This window comes from Parus major, chromosome 2 (assembly GCF_001522545.3).
Source record: "Parus major isolate Abel chromosome 2, Parus_major1.1, whole genome shotgun sequence".
NCBI lineage: Eukaryota > Metazoa > Chordata > Aves > Passeriformes > Paridae > Parus > Parus major.
In genome coordinates this window covers 39101646-39126297 of record NC_031769.1, presented here as the reverse complement: position 1 = coordinate 39126297, position 24652 = coordinate 39101646, and the positions used below count along the sequence as shown (strand labels likewise).

The 24652-nt window shown below is 36.0% G+C and overlaps 1 protein-coding gene across 6 annotated transcripts in view; it reads left to right on the top strand.

Annotated features, from left to right (window-relative positions):
• Window positions 1–24652, top strand: part of SLC4A7 (solute carrier family 4 member 7) — a 97834-nt gene that overhangs the window by 48535 nt on the left and 24647 nt on the right. For 3 of the 6 annotated variants that reach the window (XM_033511911.1, XM_015618366.1, XM_015618371.1), the window contains exons 4-14: window positions 510–645; window positions 1667–1827; window positions 3795–3983; window positions 12280–12395; window positions 13855–14012; window positions 15936–16023; window positions 17523–17669; window positions 19048–19151; window positions 20676–20850; window positions 23244–23377; window positions 23938–24183. In XM_033511911.1, the coding sequence (XP_033367802.1) occupies window positions 510–645; window positions 1667–1827; window positions 3795–3983; window positions 12280–12395; window positions 13855–14012; window positions 15936–16023; window positions 17523–17669; window positions 19048–19151; window positions 20676–20850; window positions 23244–23377; window positions 23938–24183 (1654 nt within the window). Of the gene's footprint in view, window positions 1–509; window positions 646–1666; window positions 1828–3794; window positions 3984–6677; window positions 7047–12279; window positions 12396–13200; window positions 13261–13854; window positions 14013–15935; window positions 16024–17522; window positions 17670–19047; window positions 19152–20675; window positions 20851–23243; window positions 23378–23937; window positions 24184–24652 lie in introns of all 6 variants that reach the window. The other 3 variants (XM_015618363.1, XM_033511912.1, XM_019005676.1) reach the window with 2 other exon arrangements.

The window sequence follows — 24652 nt, the reverse complement described above, 5'->3', positions numbered from 1 at the left end:
ATCTGCAGCTCTAACAGTGGGTGCTTGGTTACTCACTGATGACTGTCTTGCTTGGGAAGCTGATCTGTAGCTAAGGCTATTTGTTTCCATCAGCCTGTTTTGTTTTAACTTTTTCTTCTTTAATGTCTTGTGTCGTGATGGTATTATTTTGTTCTCAAAATGAAAACACAGCTTCTAGTCCTTTGGTATATTAATTTCTACTCTTTTTTAAGCCAAATTTCCTGTTGATGTTAATTTTCATATTGGCAGTCTATAGAAGAGCCAAAAATAATTGATTGATTTTCATAAACATGGATTTCCTGATGTTTTGTTTTCAGTAACAGTGCAGAATTTCCAGAGAGCCTTCTTTTAAAGACCTGTATATGTTTCTTTCATTCCTCTTCCCTCTTAAAGAGGATGTGGTCCTACATATTTCTAGCTGAGGGCAGGGGATTTTACTGTTGTGTAGTGTGTTTTGTTTCATAGAAGTATGAATTCTTCTAGTTATTCAGTTTGTCCTTTTCTTCAAGACACACCATCCCAACGAGTGCAGTTTATCTTGGGTACTGAAGATGATGATGAGCACATTCCTCATGATCTCTTCACTGAAATGGATGAACTTTGCTTCAGGGATGGAGAAGAATATGAATGGAGAGAAACGGCTAGGTATGTTTGAAGGAGATTGTTTCAAAGTGTATCTTACAGTAACTTTATTTCAAAGATTTGCAAACCAGATTTGGCCTAGATTCTTCACTATCTATAGGAGTTGTTTATTCAATTCATGCTCAGCAAACCAAAACTTTAGTTCTTCTTGTCCAACTCTGAAAGAATCAATATTTTTTTCAAGAGACCTTCAGTCTTTCTGGTGATGTGTTCTCTTCCCTAAAACTGATCATACCAAACATTTTGAAATGTAGCAGTATGCCAAGTTATAAATACAGGTGTTTGTCAATGGAGTGTGGTATTTTCAGTCTCAGAAATCTCTTTGGTATATTATTACCAATATATTACTATATTTTTTCTTAAACATAAAGAAAATCTGGTATTTTGTTTTTTCTTGAGTAGTATTTGATTAGTTTTTGGCAAATTGCAGCCTGAACATTATGGGATGCCATGATTGTTTTTGACTCGTACTGGTTTAGTTGCTTCCTTCTGCATATGTATTTTGATTAATTCTCCTACATTCAGTACTTCCAGCTACCTTGGTGCATGTTAACTTTTATAGAAACTCAGTTTGCTTAATGTGTGTAAGTGGGAATCAAGATCAGTTTATAGTTTTACATGTTAATATTGCCTAGTTCTTAAATGTCTGACTTAACAGCCTTAGGAGACTAGAACATGTTATATGGTAGGTTTCAGACACCTTTCTAATCCTAAAATACTAAAGAAATCAAGATGCAAGTATGCTAATAAGGCAGAGTGCCATATTCTTCACAAGAACATGTGAATAGACAAGTATTGGTCAAGCCAAAAGAAACAAAATGGGTAAAAGCTACAACAGTTGAGTGTGGTTATTAAGGCCTGATAAAAATGTTAATCAATTGGGCTGTCTGAGAAAATGAAAGCTGATACGATTTCATGGGATTTTCTGTTCTGTGTCATGCCTAAGCCACATGGAAGAATGTGATTGCTTGCCAAATTTTCCTTCCAGGAGAAACATAAATGTGTGTATGTGAATGCATTTCAGGTGGCTGAAGTTTGAAGAGGATGTTGAAGATGGTGGTGATCGATGGAGCAAGCCTTATGTAGCAACTCTGTCTCTGCACAGTCTCTTTGAACTGCGGAGCTGTATTCTTAATGGGACGGTCATGTTGGACATGAGAGCAAACACACTTGATGAGATAGCAGGTTGCAGCAAAATTTTTTTAAAATATTTTATTCCTAAATTTTGATCTGTAATGAGGTGTTTTTGGTGATGTCTATGTTCTTGAAAATACTGTGTTGAAGAAACAGGTATGTGCATGCTTGCTGCACTTTTCTTGATCTGTTTGAGAGGAGCTGGCCCTGCAATTTTCACTTAGAAAAAGGGATGCTGGATGAGCAGTAGCTCCTTAGTATGCCTTTTAGGGTGAGGCCCAGAACTTGCCTTTATGTTCTAATCCCTTAATGTGTTCTCTGTCTTTGTTTCTACAGATGAATTGTAAATATCTGCCAGAACATTTTAGGAGTTATTTGTGCACTTTAGTACCATAATTATTAATCATATTTTGGCTGATGTTAACTTGATGCCATTAGTGCAGTTGGTTGTTGCACATCTTTTCACCTATTTTTTTCACCTTTATAAGAGGTGAGCAGAAATAAATCTTGTACATTTTGTTTGACCTACTGTGTTGAGTGTCCTCACTAATCACACGGTCATTTTGGATACTATACAGGCAGCTTTGAAGACTGTCATATATATATTTTGTTATAAAAATATATAGATACATGCACATATATATACATTATATATGTCTGCTTGCTCTAAATGTCTTTGAATTAGTTCTACATAATTTTCCTGGTATCTCTTGTTACAGGTAACACACAGTGGATTGCCTTCTCAGGAATCATATTAGACTTAGGGTTGACCAACATGTGCATGAAGGACAAGGTGTTTTGGTCTTAAACTTTGGCAGTACATGACATGTTTTCTTGTTTTGAAATCCTTGAAATTCACTCAAGAAATTGGTATACCCTTCCTATTTTCCTGACTTACTGAGCAAGAGTGTTCAATACATCATTTGTAAATGCAATGTTTTGAGTTTTAATTTTATCTTTAGTAATTGAATTTAGCTATAATCTTAATACATATGGAAAGTATTTGCTTAATTCCATGTAGCCAGCATTCTGAATAGCGGGTATTTTATTTAGAACTAGGATGCTTTAAGAGATTGTGTGAATTTGTTTCAGGTTAATTTGAGGTGCCATTGTGCAGCATATGGGTTAGCAGTGCTTGGTATACAAATGTGTTGTCATGTTTCCAGGAGCCAGGAATATGCAGTAGGTAATATTGTTTCTTACACAGGAGAGAGGGTGGCAGGTTTCCTTTTGAGAACCTGTAACAAGCGGCTGTGTGTTACTAGTGATTTCAGAAAGAAGCTGCACTCTACTGGCAGACACTTTGCTGCCTGTTGTTCTGTTAATAAGGACAGAGCCCTACCCTAAGCCCTAATATTTTCCATTGTGAGAAGTTCTATGCAATTTCAGTTGAACAATGCAGTTAAGTCTCAATACATTAGTTGAAACTGGGAAAATATATTTAAAAATTTGCCACGTAGGTTTGTGTTGCTTTATGCAGGTTGAGGTCTTTCATAAATTTATTTTATTTTTGTAATTATTTTAAAAAAACGGACCCCTAAGAAGCCGCAGTAGATATTTTCACTGATACGTAGGCTTTCTTTCCTGGTGTGGGCATACTGGTGAGATGCCCTTTTGAAACTTGATGTTGTTTGACAGATGAGTAGTTAGTTTTAGATGATATACCTATATTTTGTTTCATACTTCCTCTTCTAAAGCATGTGAATCACATGAAGTTCAGTAGAGAGTCTCAGGAAACAAAGTAATTTATTTCTTGAAATGTTGCTGCTAATAAATACTCTCTCTTGGATCTGCATGTTGTGCTTTTCTTGTTTTCACATTTATTTCTTTAGTGACATCTTTGAAAAATTCCTGTGGATTCTTGAAGATGGTTTTGCTAAAGAGAAGACTTTTCTTTTAAATATATTTTGATTTTCTTTTATTATTTGATGCAACTACAGTGCTTGAGTGAGGTGAAAGAGAGATTTGATAGCTGCCTATATAATTTTCTTCTTTCTTCTTTTGTTATTATTATGTAGATATGGTTTTGGACAGCATGATTGCCTCTGGCCAGCTGGATGAATCCATAAGAGAGAATGTGAGAGAGGCTCTTCTAAAGAGGCACCATCATCAAAATGAGAAAAAATTCAGCAGTCGGATTCCTCTAGTTCGGTCTTTCGCAGATATAGGCAAGAAACATTCTGACCCTCTCTTGCTTGAACGAAATGGTGAGATAAGTTGTAGCATCCAGTTCATACTAACCTGGTAAATGATGTTCTCACTGGGAGATGAAGGAAAGGTCAGCTGATAATAACAGATAAGTGTTTCCTTCCTGACGAGCAAAGGACTAACAATAAGAGAGTGTGTGATGTGTAGCTGTGGGTGATATTTTTTAATTTACTCAAATATTCTACTCCTGCCTGTATACTATAGCATGCATTATTATTTTGAAGTATAGTAGTAGACCTATATTGATCCTAATGTTTTTAGTATATGCTTAAATAAAATGTTCAATGTCTGAGGAATTTCAGCATCGTGACGTAACTTATACATGTGTCAGATGTATCCTACTTGCTTTTACAGTCTTTGCACAAGAGATCCAGTGATCATGAGTCCAGTGATGCTGACAATTACTGTATTTTAACCCAGTGTTTTATGTTCATTTGACAAAAAGTTTGCTATGCCAATGGTGAAGGTAGTACTGTTAGCTAGGACACTGTTTTTATCTTGTTTTGTAGAGAGTGGTCTAAGGGGAACAAAAATCCCAAAGCCAAGAAAGGTATTAGCAATTTTCTTAGAAGCTGCTCCATATCCTTTTTGAAACAGTTCCTGAAAATTTATGCTAGACATCCAGTCCCAAATCCCAAATAGCAATATGTACTACACAGCAGCTTACTTGTATTCTTGTGTTTTTATGGGACCTCTGTTTTCATCTCTGTTCTTTGTTTTCTTTTGCCTTGCTTTAAGTAAGACACATAGAATTCAAATGAAATTTTTTACTCTGGTGTAAACTTAGTTCTGATTTCATGAATCAGTCCTTGAATGGAACTTCCTTTTCTGTCTCAAAAGATGCTTCATTGCGTAGAATATGTTTCACTTAGTTAAGTGTTCGTTAGGAGCTACATACACTGGAGTATTTTCCAGTGAATGCCTGAGCTTGCTAATAGTTTTCATTAGCCAGTGAATATATGGTGTATGCTCTAATATTTCTAATAGTTTCACATTTATTTTTTCAAGAATAAAAATGTAGGTAATTTATCTAAGAGCATAATGTCTTCTGTAACTCCTGACTTTCATGTTTTGCTCAGCAAACATGAAAATTTCACACACACAGACTTCGTTTTGCCCATCCTTGAGCACCTGTATCCCCAGGTATAAATCTGTGAATTTGAGATCTCTCTCTTGTCAGTTACCTTTCATGTAACACTTCCATTTTTAAGTGCATTTTATTCTTAATACTCTTTCTACAAGAGATTATAGGATATATGCTGAAACAAGAGACCAGTATAATATGATGAATATATGTCAGCATATACTGATTCACTTTTCTCTTTATTATCCTTTGGTAACCCTCTAACAAGCTGGTTAACCAAACACGTACTTGTGCATATTAGTTCTTCGGCTCCTTGGGGGTGTGTGTGTGTTAAAACATCTCATGTTGATGATTTATCACCGGTATACTTATGGAGGTTAGTTATTACTTTAGTGATTATTATAGGCAAAATCAACCAAGTCTGCTGTATTGATCCTATTTTCTTTACTGCTCTGCAGTTTTGAAGTTCTGAGTTTTGAGGCTTTCAAATTGAGTTTGTATCTGTAGGACTCACTCTTTCATTGTTTGGGGGGAGGGGAATGTACTTGACTTGCCTAGGCATGATTTCTGTACCTCCTTCTTGTTAATTATTTTGGGGTTGTTCAACTTACTGGTCTCTGTAGTGCTTGGTATAAATGTGAGAATAAATGTGCCTAGTTTGCTGTTTCATTGCTTCATGGCATGGTACATGAAATGGGCATGTTTTGGATTTCAGGGATTGTAGGAGAAGTCCTCAGTAATGTTGTCAAGGTCATCCCAGAAAAAGTGTTTGTGGCAAATGGGAGAAGCAGTATCACTAAACCTTTTAATGGAAGCACTAGTTATGAGCATAAACAGTCTCTCTTCCTGCTTATGGAAGAACTGAAATCCATTACAAACTTCAGTCTGAAGGAACCATCACAAGACTTCCTCTTCATATGAAATTAGTGGGACATGAAACTAGAGCAACAAAAGGGATTTTGGAAAAATGTTTGGTTTTAGGCATATGGGGCTACTGGTAAGTCACAGCAAAAGGGTATGGAGAAGGGGTTGTGTATCTCATTTTTGTGCCCTCTTCAAAAATATACATTAGACTACAGCCTGGGAAAATTCTCAGTACAACATGACTTTTATTGGAAGACAGTTGCATTTAACACATTTAGATATGTTTGGTCATAATCACTTTTTAAAAATTAATAGTTCTTTGTATATAACAGAGAGTTAACCGAAGCCTTGTGATGTTTTGATTGCTAATGGTTTTTTTTTTTAGTTTATTTTTTGGATGGATTAACAGTAGCTGCTGTGCAATTTGGAATATGGAATTCTAGAAAAATTGAAGAGTCAGTTTCAAGAGATAAAATTTGTTTTGCTAACAAATCTTACTGTGACTTCTCCCTCAGATCTTGAGCATTCTAATTAGTACTCCTCAGTAATTTCTGACTTTCCTAGTGTCTGATACAGATTTGCTCTTACTTGCATGAGTGTGACACTTCGGCCTGTACAGCTTGCAATTTACTATGTAAATTGTTAATGCATATTTGTATCTGTATGGGTTTTGTTTGTTTTGTTATAATTTAATATAATATATCCCTTTTGTAAGCCTCATGGTGTTCCATTTGTTTTATCTCAGGGGAAGGCCTTTCAGCCTCCCGCCACTCTTTGCGAACAGGTCTCTCTGCCTCAAATCTTTCCCTGAGAGGAGACAGCCGTTTGTCGGTTCTTCTCAGTTACCTTCTTCCTTCTTCAAGAGCTGGGACCCCGGCAGCCTCAAGGTGTACAACCCCTGTAACCACCCCTCAAAACACACCACCCTCCAGCCCTACCTGCAGGCTCCCGCCAGCCACAAGTGCCCAGCCAAGCCCACTTCAGGGCAAGGAATTGCTGGTGTCACCTGCCAGTGATGATATTCCTTCAGTAGTAATCCACCCACCTGAGGAGGACTTAGAAGTGCAGGAAAGCCAGCAAAAGAAGACAGAGGAAAATATTGGCAAAACACCAGGCAACTATTGAAATTTAAGCTGTCCATGTGTGATGCTCTCTGCATCTGGATCACTTGCATTGCGATGTTTTTGGCACAAAGAAATATGATAACTATTACCTCTGCCTGCATGTTTATTTCTTCTCAGTTGTGACTGTCTTCTTGTTTGGCATTTTTAACTTTTTAGCTTTTAACTAAAGCAAGCAAAAATTCTTTAATTAACATTCATTTGTGTAATTAAAAGGAATATGGTTTTAAAATCTAATATATAAGCAAAATGTCAAAAATGGTGGCCTTTTCCTTTCACTCACCTACAGTAAAGCACGTTTTGCTTCGATTTTGTCAATGGTTGAGTTAATGTTTTAAACCAGTGTTCGATATCCTGAGGGTAGGTGCAGCTGAAACTATGGAAAAAGTATTAGGTGCAGCTCAAACTATGGTAAAAGCATTAGAGGTCAATATGAAAAGAATTAGGAAGGATATAATTATCAGCGGCATTCATAGTTCTTGTATCATGAGGCCTTCAAGTAGTTTTATTTTTGCTTTTGTGCTTTTTAAAACCATGACTGTTAAAACCAGCAGTAGTTAACTGATGAAATTGTCAGGTTCAGTTCACCTGCAGTTGTTTCTGGATAGTTCTCTATTAGTTCACTGCTTTAGCACCAGGCACTCCATTAGTGTTTTGTTGTGTTTGGTATTCAAAATTTGAGACAGTAGTTAGGAGCTGGTAATTGTAGGCCAGAGCTCAGCAATTTATTATTTTGTTATCTGCAAAGCTATTCTTTATATATAAAACAGTATGTAGGTATATAATAAGTTGAAAATGTTAGAACTTTCCATCCTTTCTTGAGACATTTTTAGTAAAAGTTTCATAACTTGTGCATTCTGCATATGTACTGTTACACTTGCTTTACTTTTGCAAAATTATCACCTATTTAGAAACTTTACAATTCTCTTTGGCAGATTGTGGTTTTAAGAAGAGAGGGGGGGAATCTTTCTTTTTGGTCTTCAGGACTTTCTTCCTAAAAGTTTGTCTTGGCAAAATCTAGCTTGTAGGTTTGACTGCTTTAGACCTTTGTGTTGGGAGAGGGGGTGGCTGATCTCCCTCAGTTCTTCCATCATTTGAGGCTTTGCTTGGTTTCTTCCTCACCTGTTTAATAAATGAGAGCACACTGTTACGTATAGCAGTGAAAACAGGCTGACGGAGAAGAGGCTGTGGTTATCTGCCTTTTCACACTGGCAGCCTAGGTCATAGTTTCTTTCCTTCAGTTCAAGTATAGAGGCCTCATCATTAAATTCAGAAAAGCAAACACAAATGTCTGTTTCTGACTTCCTTACAGGAAATAAAGAGAATTCATATGGTGATAATTCTGTCACAGGTCATCTTCCAAGTGTGCTTAGAAATCAGAAATAAAATAATAGCTGTAATTATTTTTCCAGTTCTCATTTCTCTGACAGGAATGACAGCATGCCAGACACAAGATCTTTAGAATCCAGGAGAAGGCAAATAAATGAAGCTCAAGTATATGATGCTATTATTATCACCACTAATAAGGCTTTCTACTAGAATCTCCAGGTCATGTTCAAATTGCTCTTGTTCCTCAATCGGATGTGACTCATATAGAAAAAAATCTGAAAGGGATGATTTCCCAGTTAATCCATAAGTCTTTCCAGAGAATGATAAACACCAGCAATGAAGATATTTTTATTTTCTGGGGTTTCCCCCACCTTTTTTAGTTCAAGAAATCATCTTACTACACAAAGACACGTTTTTTCCTTAGAATTGCTTTTGAAGACATTCTCAGACTATGAGTTCAGAGCTGCAACTGCACCAATCTCTGTCTTGGGAGACAAGAGTCAAAAGAAAACCCTGACAAGGAAACCAACTTCCTGGTATTAATTTAGGGAAAAAAAAAATATCTTCCTGGTCCATTCTACTATAGGTTATGGTCTGTATCACCTCTCCAGTAATTAGAATCTTGCAAGCTGAATACATTTTACTCATCTGTATGATTGAATTTGGTTTGCTTCCTGTGAGCGTGAGAAACTGTGTTAATTTTCTAATAGGTGGCTTTTTTCTGTTTACATTCCTCTGTCATTTGCCTTGTGTTATTCAGACTTTTATTTTTTAGTTTTCATAAATAGCTGGAAGGTTATTGAACTTAATGTGAGTTACTGTAAAAGGAGGGGAAAGAGACACACCTTTGGTCTACCACTTAATTTTAATCAGCCATTCATCAGTTCATAGTAAGTCAACCAGACAAAGGCTTCTCTTAATAATGTTTTTAAATTTTGTTATCAGTTGAAGAGCAGTGTTTGTTTTCCCATCTTTGAAGTGTTGAATAATGAATTTCATAGGAAGGGCTGGGAAGTGAGCTGTGTCACAGCTAAAAGTTAACACTAGAAGTCTGTTTTAAGAAGTCTTTTGGTCCACTGATAAATGTACTTTAAAACTGAGCAAAATAACATTTACAACAGCTTTCCTCTTAAAATAATAATTCAGAAAAGTTCGCATATTTGCTCTCAAGTAGTAATTTGAAATTTTTTTTTGCATTAGGGCTGCATTGCAATTTAGTTTTAAAAATTGATTTTAATTTCCTCAAATACAAATAATGGTGAACTTCATATTTAGAAGGTTTGTATTACATAATTTTGCCTTTCTAAATAAATTATTTTGGAATAGTCATGCTTAGGTGTTGAACTCCTATATTGCTCATCTTTTTGTATTAAACAGATGTGAGACAAATGTATGAATTCTTCTTGCTTTCTTTTTTCTGTAGAATATGTTGATTAGATTTTTGTGATCACAGTATTAAGTGTAGTTTGCTAGAGAAAGCACATGATCTTCAGTGAGGGGTGTAGTTATAAGTACCTTAACTTGAGCTTATGAGGTTTTATTCCAAATTGCTCAAGACTCACTGTACTGTCTTTGGAGTGTTTTGGAGGAGACAGATGGTCCATCTGTGTAACTAACCATGAGGAAGAGGACTCTGTTTTTAAGGATCCCCTCAGTAGCTTGGTAACAATGAGTTTCTCTATCTTAAAATCTGAAAAGTACTACTAGGTAGTTGTCCTTGAGTTTGCATCTACTGAACTGGAGAAGATAGGGAAATAAGTCCTTTTATTAGTGTGAGATTGGAATAGAAGTGTTTCACTAATAAAGAAGATAATTCTTTTGTTCAGAGTTTCTCTATAAATATCAGATTGATGGATATGTGTAATGAAGTGCAGTCTCATTTAGAAATGCTTGCTCAGGTCTGAAAACCTGTGAGCAGTATTGCCTTGTGAGAGCAGCAGTCTGTCCAACTTCAAGGCCAGCAGGAAGGAAAACTATTCACACATGGTTTAGGATCAGACACATGTTCCTGTGTCAGTGCCAAAATTTGTGAGCCTTAAGTGTGATTGATTGGAGAAATTTTGAAGGCAAACCATTTAGAAGAATCAGTATCATTTAGTACTGAAATAGTAAATATTTCTGCTAATACACAGAATCCTTATTCTGTCCTTCTCCTTGGTTGCCTCTCCACTTTTTGTTCTAGTCTCTGTTTGCTCTTGCTCACAGTGCTTTTCCAGAAAGTGCAAGATGATGCATTATGGCTAATCTTTCATCAGTTACAAACATTTAAAGTTACCTGTAATGCTACAGAGAAGAGGAAGAAGTGAGGAAGTGTATATGTCTAAACTTTTATATTATGCTGCTCTTCTGCAACAACTGTTTAATATTTCTTTCTAATTCTACAATCATCAAGTCCTAAGCACTTAAATACTTTGATCAGCTGATTTTGTAGGTGGTTGATGGTATGATTCTTGCTAATAACACACAAATCTTGGAGCAGAAGAGTAGAATGTGTTTTTTGTTGTTGGGTTTTTTTTTATTGTTGCTGTGTTAGCTCATTACTTGTGCATGTTAGGATTTATGAAGGAAATGACAGCCTATTAACTTGATTTGATTTTTGCTTCAGGAAAAACTACCCATACCACTTACATCCCTTATGAACTGTAAGAATTAAAATTAGTGGTAATGGCTTGGACCTGCATGTTTTTGTTGATATGATGACATTCTGAAAGAGTTTTTTGGAAACAAATATGGGGATGAAATGATGTGAATTTAATCATCATTTGAAATGCTAAAAAAATGTCAAAATTGAGAAATTATAAACATGGGAGTATGCAAGCAGTTACGTGGCAGTAGTTATAATAGAACAATAGCCCAAAAACAGCCAGAGAGGGCTTCATTTATGTCTTGACTAGAGAGATGCTTGACCTAAATACAAAATTTCTCTATGTAATACAATGTTTAGACTTCAGTCTTTATCTAGATGTGGTTTTGATGGCATGTGAAAGCATGTTCTGCCACCACAGCTGAAAGGTCTAGTGTAGACAGGCAAGAAGGCCAAATCCACTTCTAGTGCATGTTAAACTGAACAAGTAAAAGCTCTGTAATTCAAAACCTGGGATTTGGGCTTGGTTATGCATGCCTAGACCAGCTTTTAAATGGTAATTGGGTAGAGAGAACCATGATGCAACATGGAATTCAGCGTGTATGAACACTTGGGTTACTTGCCTTCTGCACCCTTTACTGAACCTGCAGTTCAGTGCTGCTGGCAGTGTAGCAGGATACGTAACAGTTTTATTTTATTTTGGTGTGTTAGAGGGAAGCTGTTTGTTGAACTTGAAGAACTTTTTGCGTGCCTTTTCAGCTCAAGTGTATATTCCGTATAGTAACACGTGGTTGGATGAATAGTGTGAGCTTTGGCTTGTTGATGGAAAGCATGGTTTGCAAGCTATCCTTCATGTAGCACACTACTTACTTTTACCAGCTTAAGTTAACTTAGTTGACTACATTCCTTGAAGTTGTAGCCTGAGGCTTGCTTACACTTTTTACAATTGCAGTAACTGCTACACAGCAGTTTAGAGGTGTTTGCATTTGGTGACTTCTTAGTAGGGTGAAGATGCTATATACTAACTACTGAAATGCCAGCAGTTACTTTTTCTGTGATTAAAGTAGCCAATGTTTTCTGGTGACTGTTCTGCAAATGGCCATCATTTGGGGCAATACTTAATTTTTTTAATTATGTCATTTTTTGACAACACAGTGACTTGTTAATGTTGCATTTTTGATACTAATGTAGGGCACTTACTGAATAACGTGCACTTTTGCGTCAAGCAAGCTGCCACATTGAGTTTTGGTAGTGTTGCACGATCAGTTCATTTCCCGCACCATTTTGAACTTATCTCTTTTGTTTTAATTTAGGGCTATTGGCATCTCCACAGTCAGCACCTGGAAATTTAGACACCGGGAAAAGTGGAGATGTTAAAGGTACTGGGACAGGAGGAAGCAGAGAAAACAGCACTGTTGATTTTAGTAAGGTAGGTAGCATTAAATACCTTAGTCTTTAGCATCAATTAACTATGTAACAAAAACCTTGCTGGTTGTAACTTCCCCTTTAGTTACAACTAAAACATGTGTACCAGGGTACAGGTGAAATAGGTACTGAGAGATAAATTGTGTCACAATATGATCTAGGCTAAATGTGTCACATTTGTGTGTGAAATTCTTGGGAACTCTTTGATGATCTTTTCAATATTTTGGTAACATAAGAATGCGGCTGCTGTACTTGCTCATGCAGATGAGATCTTTTCACTATATATATTTTTATGTATATATATATATTCACTATATTTCTGCTATTAAGGCTCTTATGAAAGCAGTTTTTTACATTGTGTTGTAACTTTTTCTAGAACTTTGTTGGTTCCTTTTTTTTTTCTGTGAAGAGGGTTTTTAAGAAGGATTTGCTTTATATGTATGAAGAGTTTCCTTTTCAAAAGTTGTTGTACATCTTAATAATTAGAAACTTTAATACCACTTTCTGAAAGAAACCTTGTAAAAAAATCTAATGTAAGTCTCTTATATATCTTTCGTAATCTAAATTTGTGGGGCAAGTTCCATTGTGGCTGTTACTATAAAGTTCAGCCAGAAGTGTCATCTGTACTGTGAAACACTGTAAGAACATTGTTTTGCCAAGTTAAGTAACTTTGTTTAAGGAAAGCTAACTAACACTGTAGTTCTGATCTAATCATGGCAGGTGGCATATATTCCTGCTCCTCTGTCACAGTTTTTATATTTTTGCTTGGCCTGTCCTTGTGTACACCTGCCTTGTCTCCTGTTGGACAGGAGTCAGCCTCCTGGCACTGTAGTTGTGGCACACTTGGTGTGGGACTCAAGAGGCCATCTGTAAGTTCTCTAGCTAGCAATGTCACTGGTGCTTGTGTGTGTGTGTATGTGAACACAGAGTTCATGTGCTGTACCATTTTCTAATGCACTTCCGTAATTATGTACAGAAATGAAGGTGAAGATTTTCAGCCCTCAAATTCTTTATGAATGAAAAGATGAATATACAAATTATTTTTCAAAATTATGACGTACTTGAAATACGCATCTGTGAAATAACTTACTGCATTCTAGAAACCATGTGTAATTACATGAACTCTCCTTACTTAATTGTGCATAGATTTTGTTAATTTGTGTCCTATCATGGAATGTTTGTCATGATAATATTAGAAAGGTGATTATGCAGTTTGGAGTCTTCTAGAATATACTGGGTGTTAGTAATTCTAACTTATAGAAAATAGTTTATTATTATTTGGCTGGCTGGCTGACATTTTCTAAATGTGTTTGTCTTTTCTGTATTGTGGGATATTTAATTTGCTTTTTAATTTTTCTTTGTAGCATAAATGTCTAGTAAATTTTGATAAACATAATTGTGTTATGGAATTTCTGCTAAGAAATGTAAGGGAATAAACACTTGTTTCATCTTTGTATAAATAGGTTGATATGAACTTCATGAGGAAAATTCCTTCAGGAGCAGAAGCATCAAATGTGTTAGTGGGAGAAGTAGATTTTTTAGAAAGACCTATTATTGCTTTTGTGAGGCTCTCCCCTGCTGTGCTTCTCTCGGGTCTCACAGAGGTTCCGGTTCCTACACGGTAAATAAATGCCTAGAAGGTCTGGCTTTACTTATGCAATAAGATAATAACGTTTAAGATCTCAAATAGCTGTAAATTTTTATATATATTGTATTAAGCTCAAAAAATGTAGAGCTTTGTTTAACATTATGTTAGTCATTTGCTGCAAAATTTGAAGGAGTGAGATTGGTCACAATATTCTCTGAATGCATAATATATATTTATATCTATGTATATCTGTATACACACACACATGCATAGATACATCTATTTACACGTAAAGATGATGTCTTAAGCAAGAGCTTAATTGAAACTGATACCTGATTTGGAGTAAAAGCAATGAATCTTCCAAGTTTGTGTTGACATTTTAAAGATGGGCATGAAGATAGTTGTAGTTCCCTTTGGTGTGACAGAGCTTGTCAGTGGGGAAGAGCACACTAAGTCTGAAGGTCTGTCTAATCTGAACATCTGCTCTTTCTGTACAAATGCTCTGCATATGAATGGCTTAGGTGGTAGAAAACCAATTTTTTTTTAATGTCTAAATCTACATGATTGACATTGGAGTAGTCAGTCTGCTGCTGGAAGCAGTTTTCAGTCTGCAATGTGCTATCCAACCTGGTGCAGTCACCCCTGCTCCCCAAAACCCAAGGATCTCACCTGTATGCTGTGGGTATGTTTACCACAGATATTCAAAATATCCAACTACAGGTCTCATGACAAAGATAGAAGGTAATTTCATCAGTCATCATGGATGACACTTCATTTTCGGTACACATTGCTGTATTGGGCTGTTCTCTGGTGTTTGGCATTTGTATATTTACATCTTTTCGGTGGGTTTTTAATGTTTTAAAATGATCAAAATGTTTATCTTTGTGATTTTCAGCTTATGCACTCTCTTGAAGGGCAAAAATGTGAGAGTTTTCAGAGAGTAGTTGACAGGAGTGCTCATAATGTTTGCTGGGAAATTCCAAAATTTCTGCGTATGGATTACTACATTACTGTAGCTAAAATTATTCTGTCCTAAGTTTTTCAGAATGCTGTAGACTTGCAGATCTGGAATACCATACTTGGATTCTGAAGATGCACTCTCAGTTTCAGTTAGGGTAGTAAACTTGGAAAGGAGACAAGTGAGCTTTTTGTACTTTTTGGGTTGAAAGAAGGTGCTGCTTTTTCAGATGTGTTGTGCTTGGGAATATCAGTTTCATGGAATATAGGAAGAAGGTTGTGAAACAAATTAGTGAGGTTGACTCTTCGGTTTGTATCCTTTTGAATTTATAATATGCTATTCCTGTTAAAGGTTTTATATTAGGCACTGTTACTGCACAAGGATCTGCTAACATATGCTGTGATCCAACCCCTAGAGTGGATCAGCTTCCCAGAATGTCACCTGCTTTTTTAGGTGCACAAACATCCAAGTTCCCTTCTTTTCCACTGACACAAGAGCAGGATATGACTATATGAGCATGCCCAGTGTATTGCAAGAAGTACAGTAGGTGCATCCTCTGTGTACCATGCCCAGTCACAGCAGGTGAGGGCATTTAACTCCCATGAAAAGGTGATCATCAGGGAGCCTAGGACAGGTCATAGAGCTCCTAGGCTGCCACTTAAGGGATCTTTGCTACTGGGAATGTCAGAAAGGCTTAGAATCCAGAGGAAATATGCATTGAGCTCTAGTCTGTGAATTTCTACAATGTTTAAGGCATTATAAGAAGTTGAAAAATTTGGTTTAATTAAGAGGATATATGAGTAATTTTGATTTAGGATTTGAGATCCTTCCAGTAGTGTTTTTAAGCTGAGTCTTTTCACAGTGTTGCAGCACTCTTTGAAGATCTGCAGTGATGAAAATGGTAGTTTTACTTCACCACTGAATTTTTTTTAAACATTAATTTGAAAGACTCCCTCTGAGTGTATGCAGGTGAGTCAGCTATATTACCTTCTCCACAGGTTTTTGTTTTTGTTGCTGGGACCAGCAGGAAAAGCTCCGCAGTACCATGAAATTGGACGATCAATAGCAACACTTATGACAGATGATGTGAGTGATCTGTTTTAAATTCTTGTAGCTAAAGTCTAGAATGATGTATTTACCAATTCCAGTAAACTATTTGGAGTAGTAGGTTAAAGAAAAAACCCAAGAACTGGTTAAATGAAAAACTGTAAACTTAATTATTTTTTGTGTTACTGAAGTAAATAACAGTAAATTAACTTTCCTCCTTGTCTGTCTTGAAGAAATCCTAAATGTATTTGTGGGGAAAAATTCGCTTTGATATATGGATTTCATTTTTGTGTTAAATTGGTTAACAGAACTATTAAATAGAATTGCATTTAGTATGAGTTACTGTATGTCAGAAAGGACAGAAGCAGCTGTGCAAGTGCTCAGGACACAAAGTTTTAAAAATGCAAGCAAGGTCAAATAAATAAAATTAGAATTTTAATAGTGTTTTGAAGTCATATACTTAAAGCCCTATTGGTTTTAAAGACCACAGGAGGGGAACAGGACTTGTTTAAGAGCGTTGCCTTCTTACTGAGCAAAATCAGGATGTTTTAATTTTGACTTCACATTGAGCGCCACCTACTGAATTGCTGGTAATTTTTAAGGTTATCTAGCTGAACTGCAAGTACTTTTAACTCCAGAACAATTTGAAGTTTGATAATGTAAACTAGAAATTTGTCATTTTGCAATTGGTAACAAGTCTGTGAATATAGTTTTTGGTCAGTGTGAGAACTGAATATTAAAAGCCTGAGTTGCAGCTTCTGATCTTTTTTAGATAGTCTGATCTGATTTTTAGGACTACTTTAGATCACTGAAATAGAAAAAAATAATTTGATAGTTTAAAAAGACCTGAGTAGACTTCAGAGATCTATTTTAAGATTAGAAGATTTAATGATGAGATTTAATGGTATTTGGAGAAAAACAGTTCAGGTTTCAAATGTACAGAACAATTTAGGATCATCTTTTGCAAGCAGTTTTTTATAGCAAAATTCATTTATTATCTCTGTGTGTATAAAATGAGTCTTGGAGTTCATGTTCTAGAAGTCTATAAAACAGTATCAGATTTTTTAGTAAGACTACTTTAATGTGTTTTTTAAGTAGTCTTCTAAACTTAATTAAGGTAGATGTATAAAAATGCATTCTTAATAAAAACTTGTGGTTTGGTTTGAAGCTTATTTGAAGTATTTTTTGTTATGATTTAGCACAGCTTAGTTGTACAGTGGCTGTAGGGGAAGAATTATTCAGACAATTGTACATGTCCTGAATATTGAAGATTAACTTTTCATTTAATTTTAGAAATCAACTCTATTCATTTTGAGTTTGAAGATAAAACTTCCATGTTTTATGGTCTGTAGGAATATGCATACCAATAGTTTTTAATTTAAAAGTATGCAAGTAAAGTAAAAACCAAAGTTTTGAAGACCTACAAAATATTTTCCGTGCCTTTTTAAAAACAATCAAGTGTAATCATTATATAATGATCAAGTTTCTCTTTCAGGAAAACACAATAAAAATTAATGTTGAGTGCTTTCTTCTTCTAGGTTTTCCATGATGTTGCCTATAAAGCAAAAGACCGAAATGATTTGTTGTCAGGAATTGATGAGTTTTTAGACCAAGTGACAGTCCTGCCTCCAGGAGAGTGGGATCCATCTATACGAATTGAGCCACCAAAAAGTGTTCCTTCCCAGGTAAAAGGGAAAAAAAGGTCCAGTCTGTTTTTGTAGTGAGGGGATCTAAACTGAACATAGGATTTGAGCAGCCAAGTACAGGGGGACAATCACTGCCCTCATCCTGCTGGCCACACTCTTCTTGACACACGCTGAGATACCTTTGGCGTTTCTGGCCACCTGGCCACACTTCTGGCTCCCATCCAGGTGGCTGTAAAGCATCAGGAAGGTCCCCACATCCATTTTGCAAGAAAAAGCGAATTGTCCATTTAAATTAGAAAAAAATTAAAAACAAAAAAGAAATGAAGAAGGGGGAAAAAGGTGTTAATCAGTTTTCTGGTATGATGTTAATTTTATTTACAATATTTACTTTTGAAATACTGAAATGAGTTGATGTGAGAACGAGGAAGAACTGATGAGAAATTGTACTTGAGTACCTGTTACCAAATTTTACTACTAGTCTAGCAATAATCAGCAAGAATATTTTATGTATTCAAGAACTTCCTTTTGCATGCAGCATTGATTGCAATTTTGTGTAGAACATTTCTGTTCACAGAATATTTATGGAATAGATAAAAATCGATGATATTGTTCAGTTGTGATGATGCAGGCTTAGAATGAGAGCTAAGGAAAGTGGGTCCTTAGAGAGACTTTCTTCCTCTCCTCCCTCTTTTCAATTTACAGGAATTTGGGCCTTCAGGATCAAAAGCAGGGGAGAGACCAGAGCTTTTGATTCAGAAGGCTGACATTGGTGTTGAGTCCAGTGGTGGTTTGGCAGAGTGGGTGGAATAGAATGGGGTAACAGCAGTGCAGTTTATTCATGAATAGCCTGAGGTTACCATGTAACTTGTTTCCAAAATAAGCAGGGAGCAGGGTTTTTTGGAAGACAGGCTCAGCTGAAAAATTTATGAGGAGCTGGTAAGCAGCTTTCTCGGCAGGGGAATTACTGTTCATTTATATTTCAACTAAATACTGTGTGTATCATAAAAAGAGGTCAGTTTCAGATACATGTTAAGCATTTCTGCTCTGGAAATGGTTGAAGAAAAAAGTATCTGAAGATTTGTCTCATGGTTGAGCCTCTACTGTGGGTTGAAAATCTAGGCTTTGTTTCATTGTGCTTCAGGAATCTATTTCTTGTAGATACGGGGAAGATTAATACAGTTGTGCAAGGTACTAATAACGTCTTCCGGGCAGTGTTGTACAGTTCTAGTAATCTGTATTCAACAAAAGATTAGTTTGGAAAATGGAAGACTACTGATGAGCTGTGAATATGAAAAAGGGTGTGGAAAGCATAGAATTTCTGCACACTGTCTTTGAATTACACTTTTTTTGTGTAAGGCAGTCTCAAAGTATTTCTTCTCCTTTTTCTTCCCCCACTTCCCCCCCATCTCCTCTGTAGGAGAAAAGGAAGGCACCTAAATTTCCAAATGGATCTACTCCTACAGGAGAGGCTCTTAAAGAAGAAGGCCATCATGCTGGACCTGAACTTCAGAGAACTGGAAGGTGTGTTCACTTCCCTAAATGCTAGCTTCCATAAAGAAATAAAAGTGATAAATCTTCATCTTAATGATTGACATTTAAACATTAAAAAATCATGGTACAAGTGTCAGAGCGCATCCTTTGTCCTTTTCAAGTGTTGGATTCTTGCCTGTAAGTGCCAATCTGCTTAAAGTATTTTCAAGCCTCTGGCAATGTTTCTCAACACATTTGCGAAGGATTTCACATAAGATGCTGCCTAATTTAACTAACTGACTTTTAAGAGTTGGATTTTAAATTTTAATCTTCAGGAGCATGCAATTATCATAATTACAGCAGGAATATGCAATTTTCAGTGTTGGGCTAGGTACTAAGAAATCCCATTAATGCAAATCTGTTTTATTAAGTGTATATGAAATGGAACAATAAGAAATAAAAAGTGGCAAAATGTAGTTTGGTACTGGTTAGCTTTGGGTTTTGGTCAGGTTTCTTCTAGAGATAAAATAAAATTTGAAGGAATTTATTTCGGTAATCGTTGTTCTCTGTTAATTCTAAAATATTTTCTAAAGAAGTCTCTAAAATTGGAAATACCTAGTTATGATTAAACTTGAATATCTGAAATGAGAGTAGAGATTAAATCAACTGAAAACTTTTGGAGTGTATGTACTGTGTTGTTATCTCCAGAAAGACAAACTTCCAAATCAATACATCTTTTTCATACATTTGCGAGAAAGACTTTACAACATTTGTGCTAATTTTTACCATTGTGGCTTTGCTATAATTGCTTTTTACTGTTGTTGTAGACAGAACGTGGAGCTGAAAAGTTTGTTTCTGCTCACAGAATTATCTGTAGATAACACTTTTCCTTAGGATTGTTCAGGGATTTTTTAATAATTAAAAATAAAATTAATTTTTCTAAATGCAAATTGATATTTAGTATTTTGCAATCTTTTAAGATTTTTTTAAAATTGTTTTTTAAATTCTTGGTAATGACTTATCCAGTTGAACTAACTTAGCTGTATTTGGTTGTGTATTTACATTTATAGAATATCTGTCTACTCCACATAAGAGCATTGTTAAAAATTATAGACCTAAATTTATTTATTGACATAATCATGTGTATGTAGAGAATTCAAATAAAAAGCTAAAACTATATGTTGGAATACTAATATTGAAATGTCTCAATGCAGTGATCTTGGTTGAGGTTTAGCATATTTCTCAATGTTCCATTGTTTTGAATATTATAAAACAGATTTGATTTAAAGTATCGTTTAGGTAAAATTGTTTGCAAAGTTACTTTTTCAGTATCTAGCCCATGTATTAAAAAAAACTTAGCTTTTAAAAATGTGGGTAACCTGCTTGATTATGTTTGGAATACTGCTGAATTGGAATAGATAAGATTCTCATTTTTAATTGTTATGCTTTAATCTGGATTATGAAATAGCTAATTTGTGCCGGCAATAGGCACTGGCAGTCATGCGTAGCCCATAGTTTTAAACTAGCTAGAATCCTTTAGTGTACAGTTTGACGAGTTTCATCTCACCTATTTAGGCTTTTTGGTGGTTTGATACTTGACATCCAAAGGAAAGCACCTTTTTTCTTGAGTGACTTCAAGGATGCATTAAGCCTGCAGTGCCTGGCCTCGATTCTTTTCCTATACTGTGCCTGTATGTCTCCTGTAATCACTTTTGGAGGGCTCCTGGGAGAAGCTACACAAGGCAGAATAGTGAGTACAAAGAATGGTAGTGGCCAGGCTTTTAGACCTTCAGAGGCAAGTCACTGTGTGCATTTGTCTCATTTATTTATACTTGTATTTGAAGAATTTACCCACAGCACTTGATTAGCCTGCCCCAAAGCAGATCTTCCCCAAAAGGTAATTGCTATGGAAAAATGTGGGGAACCTATGTGAACAGGAAAAGATGCACAGGGGAGGTAAAAAATGTTTATCCTGCCTTACTGGATGAATGGCTTCATGAATTGAGAAAAGGTTTGCATTGCCTTTTTTTTGGCTGCTTAAGAGTAATGAATAGCAGTAAAGGTGCACCATCCCACTAGGCCTACTTTAGGCAAAGTCAGAGGCTCAAGGTGGATAGCCAAGAACATGTACTGGCCTTGAGTAGTAGGCCTACGAGGATGATAATACCTGCAGTGTGTGGCCAGCAGTCCATTTATCAAACTGACAGGATATGTTTATGCTTGCACTAATACATAAGTTGCTCACAGTAAAAGAGTGTCTGAGGTTTATCAGCAGAAAATACTCTTCATTGTAAATGACTCAAATGTAAACCATACGTGTACAAAGTTTTGGTAGTGTTATGTTGGGCAGTAGGTAATACCAGCACCTTCTTCACCAGAGTATCATTGCACTTCACTTTCTTGAAATGGGGAAAAATTATTTAACATCAGCAGTGTTAGTAATGTCAATTGACTTATGAGTAAACTAGTTTGAAGTGTATTTTCTGTTTTTAAATCTTACCACAATGAAACAAGGCTCTGTCCTTTTGTGGGAGGGAAGGATGTATTCAGATACGTCCTTTACAAATGCTAAGATTCTGTTGAAATTTATAGTGTTAAAAAATTCTGCTTGATACTTAATGAAATTTTTAAGCTTGTACTATATTAAAATCTAGTTACCTGTTTTATCTCTTTCAATTATTGCTGTTGACTCAGATATTTGTTTATTGATGTAGCACTTCAAGCTGATAGAAAATACAGAAATCAATTATGTCTTTTCTGTGTGCTGGTTTTGCCACTGTAAATGTAGGAACAATTGTTAAAACGACAGTAGGAATTTTGAATGTACAACATGCATAATAATGAAAGTACCCTCATTTCAAGGCTTGATTCTCAAACACCTTCTTTCTTTTAGCTATCTGGAATTGTTTGCGGGTTTGTTCCTGCCTTCAGATACTTGGTGTGCATCACTGAACAAAACATTTAGTTACTGCACACACATGTTCAAGCACAGTAGCTGACATTGTAAGGTACACAGTTTGTCTTTGAAACCTTCCCTCGCATTCTCAGAGGCCATCACCTCCACAGTGCTCCTGTCCCTGCCACCCTGACTGAGAGCCCCAAGGTTAATGCATTGACTAACCAAAAACACTAATTCAAAGGTAATAGAACAAGAGACTGGAATGATGTATTTTTTTCCTAATGTTATGAACAAAGGACTCATTTTCATTTTTAATAGCTCCAGTTCAGGAAATAATTTTGACCATTTTCAGATGCTTTCCTGAATTGGAGCTCAAGTTTGCATAATTCTGTTTTCTTAGGCTTGCATAATTTCAAAATAGCAAGTGCTTAAAAGTTCCACCAGGAACACTGTAATTCCATTAGAGGAATCTGTAATCCATGACTTCTCATAGTGGTAGGTGGTGTAATTAATTATTTTCATATATTTTGGTATTTAAAATCCTGGCCTCTTTTTTGAGGTGCATTGTAACTGGTTATTTTTGGCAGAAAATATTGTAGGAAAACATTTAATTCAAGAACTGAAGTAGATACCTTAATTCCTTGAAAAGAAATGCATTACCAGGTGGGACATTGGTTTACTGTTCATCTATTTTTGGTGTCATGTATACATAAACCAGTATTCTTCAGTAATTTCCCCTGCACCTTGCTTGTCAGTTTGGTTATTGTATTTTTTTTTTGTAATGCTTGGTTGACTGATGCAGATTTGATACGGTACACTTGTAGGTATGTTGCAATATAAATATCTATTTTCTTTACAGAGACCATTAATTCTTTCTGTAAACAACATGCTGAGTAACTATTTGCTTTTTTGTTTGTTTTTTGTCTTTGTTTTTTTTTAAAAAAATGTGTAATTGTTGGTATGCTTTTCCTCCAGAGCTAGCAGGGCTAGTAACTTGTTCTCATGGTTTTGGATGGCTTTATGTTTCTCAGGGGTGAAGTTTTCAAAATCTTGTCTATGGTATTGTTACTGCAAAACTGTGTTAAGTTACTCTCGTCTCAAATGTGGATATTAATTGCAATGTGTTTACATCTTGTCTTGTTTCTAAGTTAATGCGTCTTAAAGCTGTATTTACAAAGATTTGATGCTAAATGCTAACCTGAAATGCAGCAAAGTTACAGCAGTTTTTTTTCCCCCCCAAACAGAGTGCAATAGAGTCTCTCTTTGGAGCCTCATTAACTGGGATTGCCTATTCTCTCTTTGCTGGGCAACCTCTTACTATCTTGGGAAGCACCGGACCAGTTCTAGTATTTGAAAAAATATTATTTAAATTTTGCAGGTAAGTGATATTTATACTGGCTTGATGCACTTTTTAACATTCCAGCCTGTTAAAATAGCTGTAATTGAAAGCAGATGTGCAGTAAATGTGCATGTCCACGACGGTAAATACGGTGGCAAGAGATTGAGAAATTGATACAGTTTGGTAAAACTGTGAGGCACTGGCAAACCTGAATGAGAAAATCAGTGATAGGAAGTAGCAAGGACTTAAATAAAAGTTATATTCTGACTATGTGAAGTTGTTGGCTTTACTTCTGCAGGGGTAAGCAGAGATCAATCTGCCCTCTAGGAGAAACCATCTGGGTGGTTCTGGAGAGATCCATCCCCATGATGCTTCCCAACCTAGGTAGTTGCACTGTCAGTCTTAGAAACACCTTGCAGTGTTGCTTTGCTTTGGTAGGAGATGAGACAAAGAAAATTTTCTGCCTCTGTCAGAGCTAATATCAAGCATGAGGAAAGTGCTGAATACCTATGAAGCTTGGCCTCAGTGTCTTTTCAAATAGAATGTAGTACAGGTGGGTTTTGGCTCAGTTAATGCTCTTTGTTTCTTTCTTCATACAGGGATTATGGTCTTTCCTACCTCTCCCTGCGAACTAGCATTGGTCTGTGGACTGCATTTCTATGCATTGTGCTTGTAGCCACAGATGCAAGCAGCCTCGTGTGCTACATCACTCGATTTACTGAGGAAGCTTTTGCAGCGCTCATATGCATCATATTTATTTATGAGGCATTGGAAAAGCTTGTTCATTTGGGAGAAGTGTATGCCTTCAATATGCACAATGATTTGAATAAACTGACTTCATATTCGTAAGTAGCAAGTTTCTATCTGTTAGTGAAATAAAGAGGAGAATACAGAGAGTTATTGTTTCCTGAATGGCAGTGGGTACTTCCAGGAAGGGTTGGAGGAATGCTAGGGGTGATATGCTCATGACAAACTTAAAAAAAAGAAAAAAAATCTATTCAGGATACTGTGGAATTGAATATTCTGTGTTAGCTATGAGTGACTGGAAGGGATAAAGGGCTGTGACAAAGCCTGCTTTAATATGCAGTGGCACTAAAGGTTAGAACATGACTTCTGCCTTTCTACTTCTAAGAAGTATAGTTTCATGAAATAGGATGAGTTGGGTTACTAGTTCACATCTGCCAGATAGAGATCCTGCTCACTGTTGCTCAGAGAAAACTGCACATTTCTCATAGTTTAAATGAAATCTTTTAAATACTAGCACTCCCCTCCTGTTGGAGATGTACATCCTCTAGCTTTAGTTGTACCTGTGTG